This window comes from Equus asinus, chromosome 2, assembly GCF_041296235.1.
Source record: "Equus asinus isolate D_3611 breed Donkey chromosome 2, EquAss-T2T_v2, whole genome shotgun sequence".
Lineage (NCBI taxonomy): Eukaryota > Metazoa > Chordata > Mammalia > Perissodactyla > Equidae > Equus > Equus asinus.
The window spans coordinates 33909344-33922302 of record NC_091791.1 but is presented as its reverse complement, the minus strand read 5'-3'; the positions used below and the strand labels follow the sequence as shown (position 1 = coordinate 33922302).

General features: G+C 45.4%; 1 protein-coding gene across 1 annotated transcript in view; it reads right to left on the bottom strand.

Moving 5' to 3' along the window:
• The window catches only part of PDLIM1 (PDZ and LIM domain 1), a 42450-nt gene extending 32764 nt beyond the window's left edge, over positions 1 to 9686 (bottom strand). The window contains exon 1 of the mRNA XM_014858440.3: positions 9424 to 9686. Within this exon, the coding sequence (XP_014713926.1) occupies positions 9424 to 9519 (96 nt within the window). The 5' untranslated portion in view covers positions 9520 to 9686. The remainder of the gene's footprint in view (positions 1 to 9423) is intronic.
• Between the last annotated feature and the right edge of the window lie 3273 nt (positions 9687 to 12959).

The following is a 12959-nucleotide window of genomic DNA, read 5'->3' as shown; positions in this document are numbered from 1 at the left end:
TGACAGACATGGGGATTTTAACCAAATACTTGTCAAATAGTTCAAACAGTTCTGATGCAGAGCTTTTTTCATCCTAAGGGAAAAATTGTTTGTATTCAGAAGGTTCTCTGACTTTCACCTGTGCACAGGAATACAGGTCAATTTCCTGAATGTTAACAGAACATTGTTAACCTTGCCCCTTGGAATTGGCATCTAAACCTCAGGCCAGACATTGACCCAGCTCACCAACAGATCAGGGGAAAGCTCTGATATTTGCAAGGATGAGGCAATGGTTCCCAAACAGGTTGGTCATCAGATTCCATGCGAGTTTTAAAAATATAAATAGATCTCTACACCACACTTCAGATCTACTGAAGAGGGTCCATATGTGGGACCCAGGAATCTATAGTTTTTTAAAGCTTCCCAGAAAAATTCTGATGCTCATCAGGTTTGGAAACATCAAGGGGGATGTTAACTATCCTTTCGCCCAAAGCTCTCTCCTTAAATGAAGCTAAGTCATCAGGTAAACAAAAAATATTTAGACCCTAAAAGCTTAGCTCCTCCAGAAATAACTTCAAGGGCATACACTCCCATTAAAATACATAGAAGGCCCTTGAAAGAAAAGTCCATTTTGCATAGTATTTCTCTAACCAAAACAGTAAAACAAAAAAATACAGCCCATATGTTGGTCAACAACCTTGAAGGTGCTGTGCAAATGGAGTACTGTACAAGTAATTTCACTGCAGATGTCTAAATAACTCAACATGGTTCTATTTTGCCTTGGCCAGAAAACTCACAGCTAAATGTAGTGTGCAATTACAGAAACCACCTGATTGAAAGGTCCTGGCACATCTCTCCCTTTTCTCTTCTATGTTCTAATTTTTTGTTAAATCTTATTATGTGTGTTCTTGTGTTTTAAACAGAAAAGTGTTTCGGTGTTGTAAATCACCTTAAGTCCTTCTTACAAGTAGGGGAGATAGCATAAATAATGATAATTATAATTCAGCATTATACAAAACAAGACTGGAATAAAGAAATTTGGATCTCAGGTTCAATCTCAGTGCCATGTGCCTTTAAGGACAACTTCTGTTGAACTAATGCCTGTGTCAAAGTATTTCAGATATAAACTGAAAAGATTCTGAGCTGGAGGAAAAAGCAGGACCCAGCCCTGCAGTATGCCATTTAGATGTGGAATTTGAACTCTCCTTAGTCAGACTTCTGACTCAATTTGTTTGCGGGTCCAGGCAATGGCACAGATTTGAAGCCACATTATAGCCACAGAAGCTGTATGAGCTTATGCATGGCCTGAAAACCCCAAGAACGTTTCCAAATGTTCTTGGTTAGTCTATAACCATTTTTTCAAGGAAATGAGGAAATAAAGTAGGATTCAGGTACTTGTAGATGAGTTATGCTTTAATCCAGCTTCACCTCACAATCGGTGCAAAAGGAAGCTATTAACGCTAAAGTGCAACACTTGAAAGAGACTTATTGCTCTCTTAGTCTGAAAGACCAACCATCATTTCTCAGGTAGGAATACAATTAAAAAGCAAGTAGCAAATAGAAGAGCCTGACTAATTTATCAAGAAGTCACTGAGACTCTCAAAAATCTCCAAACAAGGCCCTATGAACCCCTTGTGCTTTTAAATAGCTCCAGTAACTACCACCCATACCCAAAGCTTAACCATTCACCAAACACATAACCTTGGGCAAGTTATTCTCAATGCCTCAAATGAAATTTATAATAGTATCAACCTCATTAGGTTGTTGGAAGGATTAAATGAGATTATATTTGTAAAGAGTTTAGAATAATGTCTGGCACATAATAAGCACTGAATACACACTAGCTACCATTATTATTTTTTTAATAGCACCACTGTACCCTTATCCCTCCTACAATTTAGCCATAGTGCTAGGCTTTCCCTACATATCATCTTTTGTTTGCTTGTTTAAAGATTGGCACCCGAGCTAACATCTGTTGCCAATCTTTTTTTTTTCTTCTCCCCAAAGCCCCCCAGCATATAGCTGCATATTCTAGTTGTGAGTGCCTCTGGTTGTGCTATGTGAGACGCCGCCTCAGCATGGCCTGATGAGCAGTGCCATGTCCACACCCAGGATGCAAACCAGCGAAACCCTGGGCCACCAAAGCAGAGAGCGCAAACTTAACCACTAGGCCACTGGGCCAGCCCCTCTACATATAATCATAATCCTCACCACAACCTTTGAAGACAAGTACTATTATTCCCACTGTACAAATGAGGGCACTGAGGTTTCAGGAGTTAACTCTGCCCAAGGACACACAGCTAATAAACGGACAAGACACAGGGTTTAAACCCAGATCAGGCTGATATAGAAACTGCATTTTCTCGCAATATCGAGATGTCTTTAATTCTTGATTTGCTGCAGTAAAAATAAGACAGAAAGTACAAAGCACTGACTTCTGAATAGTGCACCAGGATATGGTAATTTAATTTTTAAAACACCTTGTGAATAGAAAAAAGTCTGAAAAGTTTCATAGCAAACTGTTAATGTTTACCTCTGGGAAGTAAAATTAGGCAAAGATGTGAGGAAGGCTTTTACCTTATGCTTTCCACATTTTTATATTATTTGATCTTTTATAACAAGGATGAGGGGTCCTATGTAAACTTTTTATTGAAGTATAAGACACATATAGAAAAGAGCACAAATGATAAGTATACGGCTGGATGGAATCTCACAAAGAGAGCACACCCACAGAACCAGCCCCAGATAAAGAAACAGAACACTACCTGAACTTCTGAAGCCCCCTTGTGCCTCCTTCCCATTACTCACTTCCTAGCAAAGGTTACCATGATCCTGTCTTCTAACACTATATATTAATTTTACCTGATTAATTTTATATAACTGGAAGCACATAGCACTTACAGTTTTATGTCTGGCTTCTTTCCCTCAACATCGTGTGTGTGTGTGTGTCTGTGTGTGTGTGTGTGTGTGTTTGTCCATCTGTCTGTCTCATCCATGTCATTGTGCATAGCTATAGTTCCTTCACTCTCATTGCTGTGGTGTTTTATATCATATATCTATACCACCATTTATTTATCCATTCTACTGTTTTTAGACATTTTAATTCTTTTGAGTTTGGGGCTATCGTGAATAGTGCTGCTGTGAAAATTCTTGACGTGGCTTTTGGTGCCCATATGGACACATTTCTATTGAGTATTTAAGTAGGAGAACGGTTGGGTCATAGGGTATGGGTATGTTCAGCTTTAGAAGTATGAGTACTTTTAATAAACTTTTCTAAAAACAAATGGATGTAAACTGTTGCTGCATCATCTGAATTTAATCTATCTGTTTGCATTTTGGACATCTTTATCTTATATATGTCATACCTATGTCCTTATTGTCTGATTTGATGAGTAGCCATGCCTATAAAAATTAGGCCCTGAGTCCTAGGTCAAGAACCTGGCCTCCTACAAGACCAGAGTGTTCTTCAGAAAATCATCTTTAATGTTTCTGGCATTTACCAAGAAGGCAGTGTACAATACACACGAAAGTACACCACAGAGCTCAGTTACGGAGGAGCATTCCAGTTCACCCACAATGAGGCTAACAATAATATCAACAATCATACAGGGTGCTAAGTGCCATAGAGAAATTACATTTTTTGTCTTAGGTTTTCATGCATATATTTCGTTTTGGAGCCACTTTCCAGGCCCATCATCGGCTGGGGAAGGTGGATCTGTGTACTACCCAGTCATCTTCACCTGCCACTAAAACTGCCCCCAAATCCCCTCCTAGCCACCCAGACAGGCTTTTCTCTGGCCAATCCTTCAACTCCTCTGTTCTTCTGTTCTTCACAGTCCACCTGGACAGGGAATCCCACAGCCGGACTGTTCATTCTCTCAGGTGGGGCCATGGCTTCTGGCTTTTCAGGAGGAACAGGGAGGGGACCTGCTACTCTGTGGGATGCTCTGAGCTCCAGGAGCACTCAGGCTGAGGCCGCAAAGCAGCTGGAAGACCACCCAGCCAACCCTATGGGCACAAGAGGCTCTGGAATGAGGAGCCCAGGAGGGTCCTACCCCTCATGTTGATGCCTGCACCACCATTAGCACTTCTCAGAGCTGTGTGCTGGATAACATTATTACCAATGAAATATTGACAGTTACGGCTTATCATGAGGCAGAATATAGTAGTTAAAGCTCGTCTGGGAGTCAGTCTGCCTGGCTTCAAATCCTTGCTTTGCAATTTATTGACTGTGTGTCCTGTGTCCCTGTGTCACGGGTTGTGGGAAGGACAGAAGAAGATAATACAAGTGCACTAGCACAGAGTAGGCATTCAAAATATGTTAGCTGCTATCAAAATATTATCATGACATAGAGATTAAAGCCATGGGCTTAAGAGTCAGACTGCCCAGCCAAATTCAAGCTCTGTCACTCACTAGTGTATGACGTGGGCAAAGTACTTACGTTTCCATGCCTCAATTTCCTCATCTGTAAAATAGATATCTGAACTGTATCGACCTCACAAGATACTTATAAGGATTACTGAGAGAATATTAAGCACTTAGAACACTTAAAGGCATACAAAAAGTCCTATATACATTTTAACTATGGTCATTATCTCAAGCCAATCAAAAAAATATTTCTCACACAAACTGTTCAAGTGGAAACAGACACACTTGTGAATAACACAAGAGTCAGCTGGACACAGATATTCACAGATGAATAACACAACACAAATTCATCGGAAAACATTTCTGAATTCATAATACATTTGCTCAATCAACTCATAGTTGAAGGTACAACTAATGCCATGAGAGGCTGGGACACTTTTCAACAATAAAAAAGTGGGCCCTCATATTCAAAGGGTACAAAACCATTGGTTTGCTTGTTTGTTTACTATTTTATTTTATATTTACAGAGAACTGAACCCCAGAGAAGGTATGTGACTTGCCCAGGGTCTCCCAGTGTGGTATTCAGGACTGGAGCTCAGCCTGAGTCCCTTCCCTGGACACTTTACCAGGCATCATACAGGAGTTCTGGCAGCTTCCCCAGGCTTTCCTCTGAGACATACTGGAAGTCAAACCATCCTTTAAAAATTAATTTTCTGGGGCCGGCCCAGTGGTGTAGCAGTTAAGTTCATGTGCTCCGCTTCGGCGGCCTGGTATTCGCAGGTTCGGATCCCAGACACAGACCTAGGCACCACTTATCAAGCCATGCTGTGGCAGGCATGCCACATACAAAATAGGGAAAGATGGGCACAGACGGTAGCTCACGGCTAATCTTCCTCAAAAAAAAAAAAAATTAATTTTCTGACATAGCCACTGTTGCTCATTTTTAACCATTCTCTACCCTGTCCTTTACAAGGAAGTTAAGTAGTTCAGTCAATGAAAAATTATGTAAATTCAAACAAATTACCTAACCTATGGGCACTTGAGCTACCCTCTGTAAAAGGCAAAGAATACCGGCTTTCCTCTCCTCCATGGAGCAATGGCAAGGCACGGCCTAGGGAATGTGACAGCTTGAGCCTGGTCTCAGCACAAGAGCAATTCTTTGGTGTTCTTCCCAGTCCTGATCAGCCTACGGAGAGTGTGACCTCAATGGTTAAATGGCAATCTCCTCTCAGTCATCTGCCAGGCTGCAATACCTTAAAGCCATTCTTCTCCCCTGTCCTCCTCAAAGACAAACCAGCAAGGTTGGATCCTGGAGGCTGGGGAAGGGGGAGGGTATCTGGTCAGGGGCTCCTAACATGACTTGGTGAATTTCATGACAGTAGGCTCAAGCATTCACTTACACGCTGTTCATCCCCTTTGGTTCATCCTCTTCCTCCTCTCTCTTTAGATCCGCTGTGATCAGCTGGAGTAGCTAAGATTTCCCAGGTGATCAATTTCACAGAATGAGGGCATGCAGAGCAAGGCCATTAATACATAATGAGCCTTTATGAATGTTTCCTGCTTTTCATAATCTGACAGACAAGGCCTGCTCTTTTGACCTTAAGGACGTGATGTAAACCTACTTGAGGCTGGAAATAATCTCAAAAACCAGAAAAGACCCTCTGTCTACCCCGTATCTATTACTAAGCACCCTTTAGGATATTTGAGCAAAAGGCACAAGCATTCACCATAACACCATGCTGCTCTTAGCAAAGGCTTCCCCAGAACTCAAGAGGCAAATGAGCAGCTCCTCCCACCAAGAGCATCCCCTTATCTCTGGCCCTACCCCTTCCTGTCTTTTGTCAGTTGCTGGGAGAGAAAAACAGTCAACATAAACTGAGCAGCAATATGGGCCTGGGTGTGGATTCTCTGAAGGCTTCCCTTGAAAGCAACTAGAGGAAATAAGAAATTGACATGGAAAAAAAATCAAGGAGATAGACGACTGGGGATTTGGAGCAGAAACCGACAGAAAAAAATCTCAGGGGACAGTGGCAAATGTGTGGCTGGATCATCAGGGACTCCAAGGTCGGGGCCTTACATGAGAAAGTGGGAAAAGGAAGAAAGCTAGTTTATGTCCATTTAAACTTGAAAATCTGGATGGAAATTTTAAGTTTATCACAATAACACAGAAGAAAATATTGAGGAGTGAAAGCAGCTATTCACACACACACAAAAATGTATTTTGTCTGATTCTGTGCAGAAACAGGCAAAGTTAAGCTACAGTGTTCAGAATGCATACTTAGGTGATAAAACTATAAAGAAAAAACAAGGAGGTGATTACTATAAGTCAGGATAGGGTTATGTGTAGTGAGCTTCTGGGGTGTTGGCAATGTTCTATTTCTTGACCTAGGTGGTGATTACACAGGTATTTGCTTTATAATCATTTGCTACGCATTTATATTTTATGACTTTTTTATTTCACAATAAAAAAATAAGTTAAAAGAAAAAAACAATTTCCAGTACATAAGATTGCAGAGTTATATTCAGAAGCTTTACCAGTTTAACAAAAGACTGGAGCCAATACCAGAATAATTCATGCAAGAGAAAGCCAACATAGTTATTTAAACAAAAGGCACTCCTCTCCCAGCCTAATTTGATGGTTCATGGTTTGCTTTGGTGTGGAGACTCAAAGTCCACAAACACAGGACCATAGTAGCAAATGGTGTCAGACCAGGATGATAACAGTAGCACACCTACCAACCTGAAGGTGTAGATGACTCTGTCAATCAACGCTGACCCTCCTCACTACTGTTCACTTTTTACGAGCACTCTCACATACCTTAACTCGCAGCCAGTGGCTACTGAGAGAGAAAGAAGGCAGCCTCAGAGAATAGGAGGCTCACCTCAGGTACAGCTCAAGTTAAGCAGCAGAAGCCAGACCAGCACCAGCTCTCCTACAGCCACTTCACGGCCCCTTTAGGACAGTGACTTTCCCATTCCCAGGAGGAGGCCTACATTTTTTCAGTGTGGAAATAATGAGATGAAGAAACAAGCAAATTACTGTCAGCATGAGAATGGCACCTCCTGAGTCACTTTCACTTTTCAGTTAAAGCACCTGCCAAGGGCCTTATAAAGATTCGCTTCCCTCACCAGACCATGAACACCTTGAAAATGGAACTGTGTCCTCTCATGACTGGGACCCCAGGGATTCGCACAGTTTCTGGAATATGGCATATGCTCAGTAAACTTGTGCTAATAAATAAAATATACGAAGACACAAACTAATGAATTTACAATGTTGTATTTTCTACCCCGGAGCATCATTCCTGCACAGTGCCACTTGTATTAAGACTTTTTAAAGGAGTTAAAATGACAGGTGGTAATTGCCCTTTAACAGATTGGCAATATATCCACCACTTCTTAAAAAAGGTTTCATGTCACATATAAATTCAGAAGTAGAGAGGGCTGACAGGTTAATTATAGACACAAAGAGCAAGGACAAATGGACTATGAGGTAACCAAGTCTAAATGTGCCTCCCCTGGACAAGCATTTATTAATAAGCCTGCAAAGATTTCTGGGCTAGGCCAGGTTCAGCTCTGTGCCAGGCTTGGGGGCGGGGGTCCAGATAAAAGGAAGGCACAGTTCCTACACTTGAGAATTCAGCTGCTGGCTATGAAGACAGCATGTACCTGCAAAAATAATCCAAGAGGTTTTCATAGGTCAGCAGATGGAAAACAGTGGGACGACAGGGCCTAAGAACGGAGGCACCTGCCCCTTTTGGGGATGGGGTGGTCAGAGAAGACCTCTTCACTCCACTAGGCCCCCATGGAAAGAAATGTGGGTATAACTGTGGATGGCAGAGAAGCCAAGAGGAGGCCCCCAATTCTTTTCCTCCTGCACCTCCCACCACACTCCTTCAGCTGCTGGAGGCTGAGACTTAAGTCAAAAGGACCCAGAGGGAGCTTCCTCTTCCCCCAAGTAAAAAGAGGGATGTTCACATGGCTGGGGAGGCACGTTTAAGGTCAGCTTCAGCAAGCAGATGGACCCAAGAATGGAATGCGAGGCCTTTAGGTAAGACGTGAACACCAGGGAGTGCTTTTTTCATTCAGTCAAAAAATATGCATTGACCCCCTTCTAGGTTCAGGCATTGAATGTGGCAAGTCTCAGTAGGACAAAAAGCTTGCCTTTAGCCCAGACTAGATGACCAAAGCCTGGCTCTCCAAACCCTGAGTCTGGGTCTCCGTGGGGCTTTATTTGGGGGTGATGGGTCTGGTGGTCTGCGATTGAACCTGAGCCCTTCCAAAGAGATGAGGACCCTCTGAGAAGCTTTCAAGCACCAGCCAACCCCTGACACACACACACACACACACAAGGTGGAAATCCACCCCACCCCAGTATTCCTGGGGGGAAAACGGCTGATAGGCTGATAATCCGTAAATGCCAGGCCGAAATATGGCACAGCCACCTCTCGCTGGGGGAGGGGAATGTCCAAGAGGGTTTATTCGGGTTTGTTTCCAAAATCCCGCCTTTTCTCCAAAAGGCATGAGCGAGGTGAGAGTGGCCATGCATCAAGTCCAAAGAATGGAAAACTAGTTGTTTTGGTGGTTGTTTTTAAAGTTCATTCCACTCGCCCCCAGTAAACTTCCTACCCACTCCACCTCACTTTCCAGGTCGTTCCTACTGCTTTCCGCCACTCTGTGACTTAGGAAGATCGGAGAAGTGCTACCTCCCAGCGGGCGGGGTCTGCGGGGACCCTCATCCCCTCGCCCGCTGACAAAGCGCGTCCACACGCCGGGCCGAGCTTCCGGGGCAAAAGAATGAAAACAGCCCCAGTGTTTCTCGTGGACACCGAAAGTGCGCGCGGGCCATCGACCGGCTCGCCCGGGAGCGCAGCGCTGGGGAAGGGGCGGCGGGGCCCAGGTGCTCGGAAAGCGCTCAGCGCGCGGCGCACCCCAGTGCACCTGGATATGCCCGGCCGTCCCAGCTCCGTCCCGGGCTCCCGAACCCGCCGTCTCCGACAGCGTCCGCGGGGCCCCAGCCTCCCTAGGTGCCCTCCAGGGCACGCCGCTCCCCGCGCGTCCCAGGCTGTTCTTACCCGGGAAATGGCGAGAGGCTGCTCGAAGTCCTTGCCCCCCACGAGGCGGAAGCCCCATGGTCCCGGACCCTGGAGGACTATTTGCTGGGTGGTCATAGCGCGGCGACCCGCGAGGACAGACGGGGCAGGACGCGGCACGGCGCGTTGGGCTCCTCAGGCAGCTGTCGGAGAAAGAGCGCGTGGCTCGGGCCCCCGGAGCCTGGGGCTGGCGGGAGGAGGGACGGAGGGAGCGAGGGCGGGGGCGGCTCCGCCCAGTCTGCGTCGCGGCCGCCCGCCCCGCCCGTCCTCCCGCCGGTGGCCCGCACCCGCTCCCCGCCCCGTGCGCCCGCAGATGGCCCCGGCTGCGAGTACTGCCGAGAGAGCCCTGAGTCAGGTCAGGGGGCCAGTGTTCTCAGCATCTCCGCCCTGGACCCCAGGACCACCTCCCTCCCACCCCTACTACCCTGCACCGCCGGGCTGCTGCTCCCAGCCCCGCCCGCGGCGCTAGGTGAGAGGGAAGCATCTGCCGACAAACCGCGGAGGAGACAAACTCCGGCTTGGCGCTTTTTCAAGCGAATTTAGAAGTGCTGTGCGAAGTCAACCTGAGGTTAGCTCCGTTTTCACATTTGCTTTTTATAAACGATAATGATGTTTAAAAGTTGCTTTTGAATGATCTCATTGGACACTATGAAGCAGTCAGGGCTTTTTGCTTCATTTTACAGATGAAGAAACTAGATTGGCCTGAGGTTAGGAGACTTGCCCGAGGTCAGTGATGTAACTGTACCACTGCCCAGGCTCCCTGTGCTAGAGAACCCCATCCTGGAACTTTTCTAATGCTAATGAAACCATGGCACGATGTTATAGTTGGATTTGAAAACCTTTCTGGAAACGTTTCCTCTAGGCTGGAGTTCGCTTATAGGTTCTGACCTTCCCAACAGCTCAGAGCTGAAGTTTGGGGAGGGCCAAGGGCTAAGTACATGGAAAGAACACGGAGTTGAGTATGAAAACCTGGGTTCCCAGCCTACCACTAGCCTCCTAACTGGGCTCCCTGCCACCCTCGCCCTTGAGTGCTCTCTCCGTGCCAAACCAGACTATGTCTTACACGATCCACTGGGTCCCAGCTTCACTATGAGTTAAGCGGAAATCCTTAAAATGCTTACGGGGGCCACCCACACAACGGCCTCAACTCCCTCTCTGACCTCATCTCCTCCTGCTACTCCCAATCCCCACTGGCCTCCTTGCTCCTGCCTCAACTCCCTCTCTGACCTCATCTCCTCCTGCTACTCCCAATCCCCACTGGCCTCCTTGCTCCTGCCTCAGGGCCTGTCTGGAGCGCTCTTCTCCCAGCCATCTTTATTCAAATGTCATCTCATTGAGGCCATTTCTGAGCGCCCTATTTAAAACCTTCCCCTGCTTTATTTTTCTCCATTGTATGTATCACCATCTGACATTCTCAACATTTTACTTACTATTTGTCCCACGCCCACCCCTAGGCATTAGTTCCATGGAGGTAGGGGTTTTTATCAGTTTTGATCACTAGCTGTGTCCCAGTGCCTAGAATAGTGCCTGGCACATAGTATTTAATGAATGCAAATACACCAACCATCCTGTGGCCACTTACCCTCTCTGGAGCCCAGGTTCTTCATAGTTTTCTTGGCACCCGTTTGTCCTGGTGCCTGGGCCCCAGCACAGTGCTTGGCACAGACACATGCCCCAGTGCATTTGTTAACAGCACGGTTATGTCTCCTTGTGATCCAGGCCTACCTACAAGGAGCCCTGTGCACAGACTTACACATAAAAGGATCATCTTACTTGTCCAGTTGTGTCACAGCACAAATGCCTATGCTTGGGAATGGTTTGCTTGTTTTTAAAAATCAAAGTGGATTTATGTTATCTGTCCATCCCTCTCGCCCCCTTGCATCCTGATATTCTTTCTTGAATCTGAGAAAAAGGAATGGAGTTACAGCGAGGAGTCAGCCACCTGCTTCATCAAAGCCAAAAATACACCCTCTTTGATTAAGATTCTGTTGATTAGAAAACATGCTAGTGGTTCAAGTCCCTGCAGAATTTTGGAGAATCACCAAATTCTGAGCCTGCCCTTAAATGTGTAGCAGTTTTGAATATTTTGTGTCCTAGGAGGAGAAAAAGGTTGAAACGCCACAGCTTCTGTGCTCTTCAGGCTGGGAACTGCCTCTCATTCATCCCCAGGTGTACTGCTAGCATGGACCCGACACATCATGGGTGCCAGCAAGTCCTTATTCTATACAATAGTCTTTACAGATAGGGGGCACTAGTACTTTCGTGAGGGCTTGTGAGTCCTCGGTTGCTTCATTTAGTTGTTAAATGTCCTCAGTTGTAGTCTGGCTCTACATAGCAAGAGCTGTAAAACAGTCAACGCTTTGACCCAGTCATCCCCTTTCTGGGCACTGATTCCAAGGACATAATTTAAAAGAAGAAAAAAGCTATACGTACAAAGATATTTATAGCCGCCTTATTTATAATGACCAAAAAACTGGAATCAACCAGTAACAGAAAAGTGGCTAAATATGGTATGGCCATATGAGGGAATAGTATGCAGCATGAAAATGCTAACCATGAAGACTCTGAGGAGACAGGGAAATGTGGAAAAAATTATTTTTAAACCAAGTATTATTTGTAAACTAAATTATTTGTAGATTTCATGTTAAAAATTAAAACTATGTCTACCTATTGCTAAAAAGTAGGAGAAAATATAAAAACTAACTTTGTATTGGGAGATGGAATTGGGGAAGTTTTTAAAAATAATTTCCTCTAATGATGATATAAAGTTTGCAAAACAAAAATCAGTACAAAGGTCTCAGCTCCTTGGATGGAGATTAAATGATAGCCTTTCTTGGGGTAAGGGCCTCATCTTCTGTCTGATCTCCCTTCCCCTCCTCCAGCAGCTAGCTCTGAGCTGGACACACAGTATGTACTCAGAAAATATCACAGTGATAGATTAACAGCTCTGACCCCAAATATAAGCAACTTTGTCTTATCGTAAACACCGTTAAATTATCGGTCTATGCTCTCCAGTTCCCTCGGACCCTTGACTCCTGCTGAGTACTCGTTGAACGGCCTTAAGCAACCTCTCTGAACTTCAGTCGTCTTGCTATTACCATTATAATGCATTCCATCAAAGTTCATTGACCTTAAACAGCCTCCATCAAATATCTGGGTCTGCCAGGGTGGTTAGGAGGGGGAGAAGTGGGGTGCAGGAGAAACGGAAAGGAGGAGGGCAGGAAAAGGACAGCAGAGTACTAGTCCAGGAGGTCCCGGGGACAGTGGTTCTTTCCAGCTCTCAGTCCAGTTTTACAACATGGACAGGGTGCGAGGAGTCTACTAGTGGATTCCCACAGTCTGGTTTCTGCAGAGCTGGCAACCTCCACCCAGGGTGCCATTGCCAGCACCCTCCAGAGCCACTATTCGGAGACCTTGCTTCCTGGAACAACAGCTCCATTTCTTAAGGACGGTGAGTCTAGGACTGTGCTAGGCTGTACATAGAGTCCTATTTAGTCTTCAGGACAAGTCCTGGACTC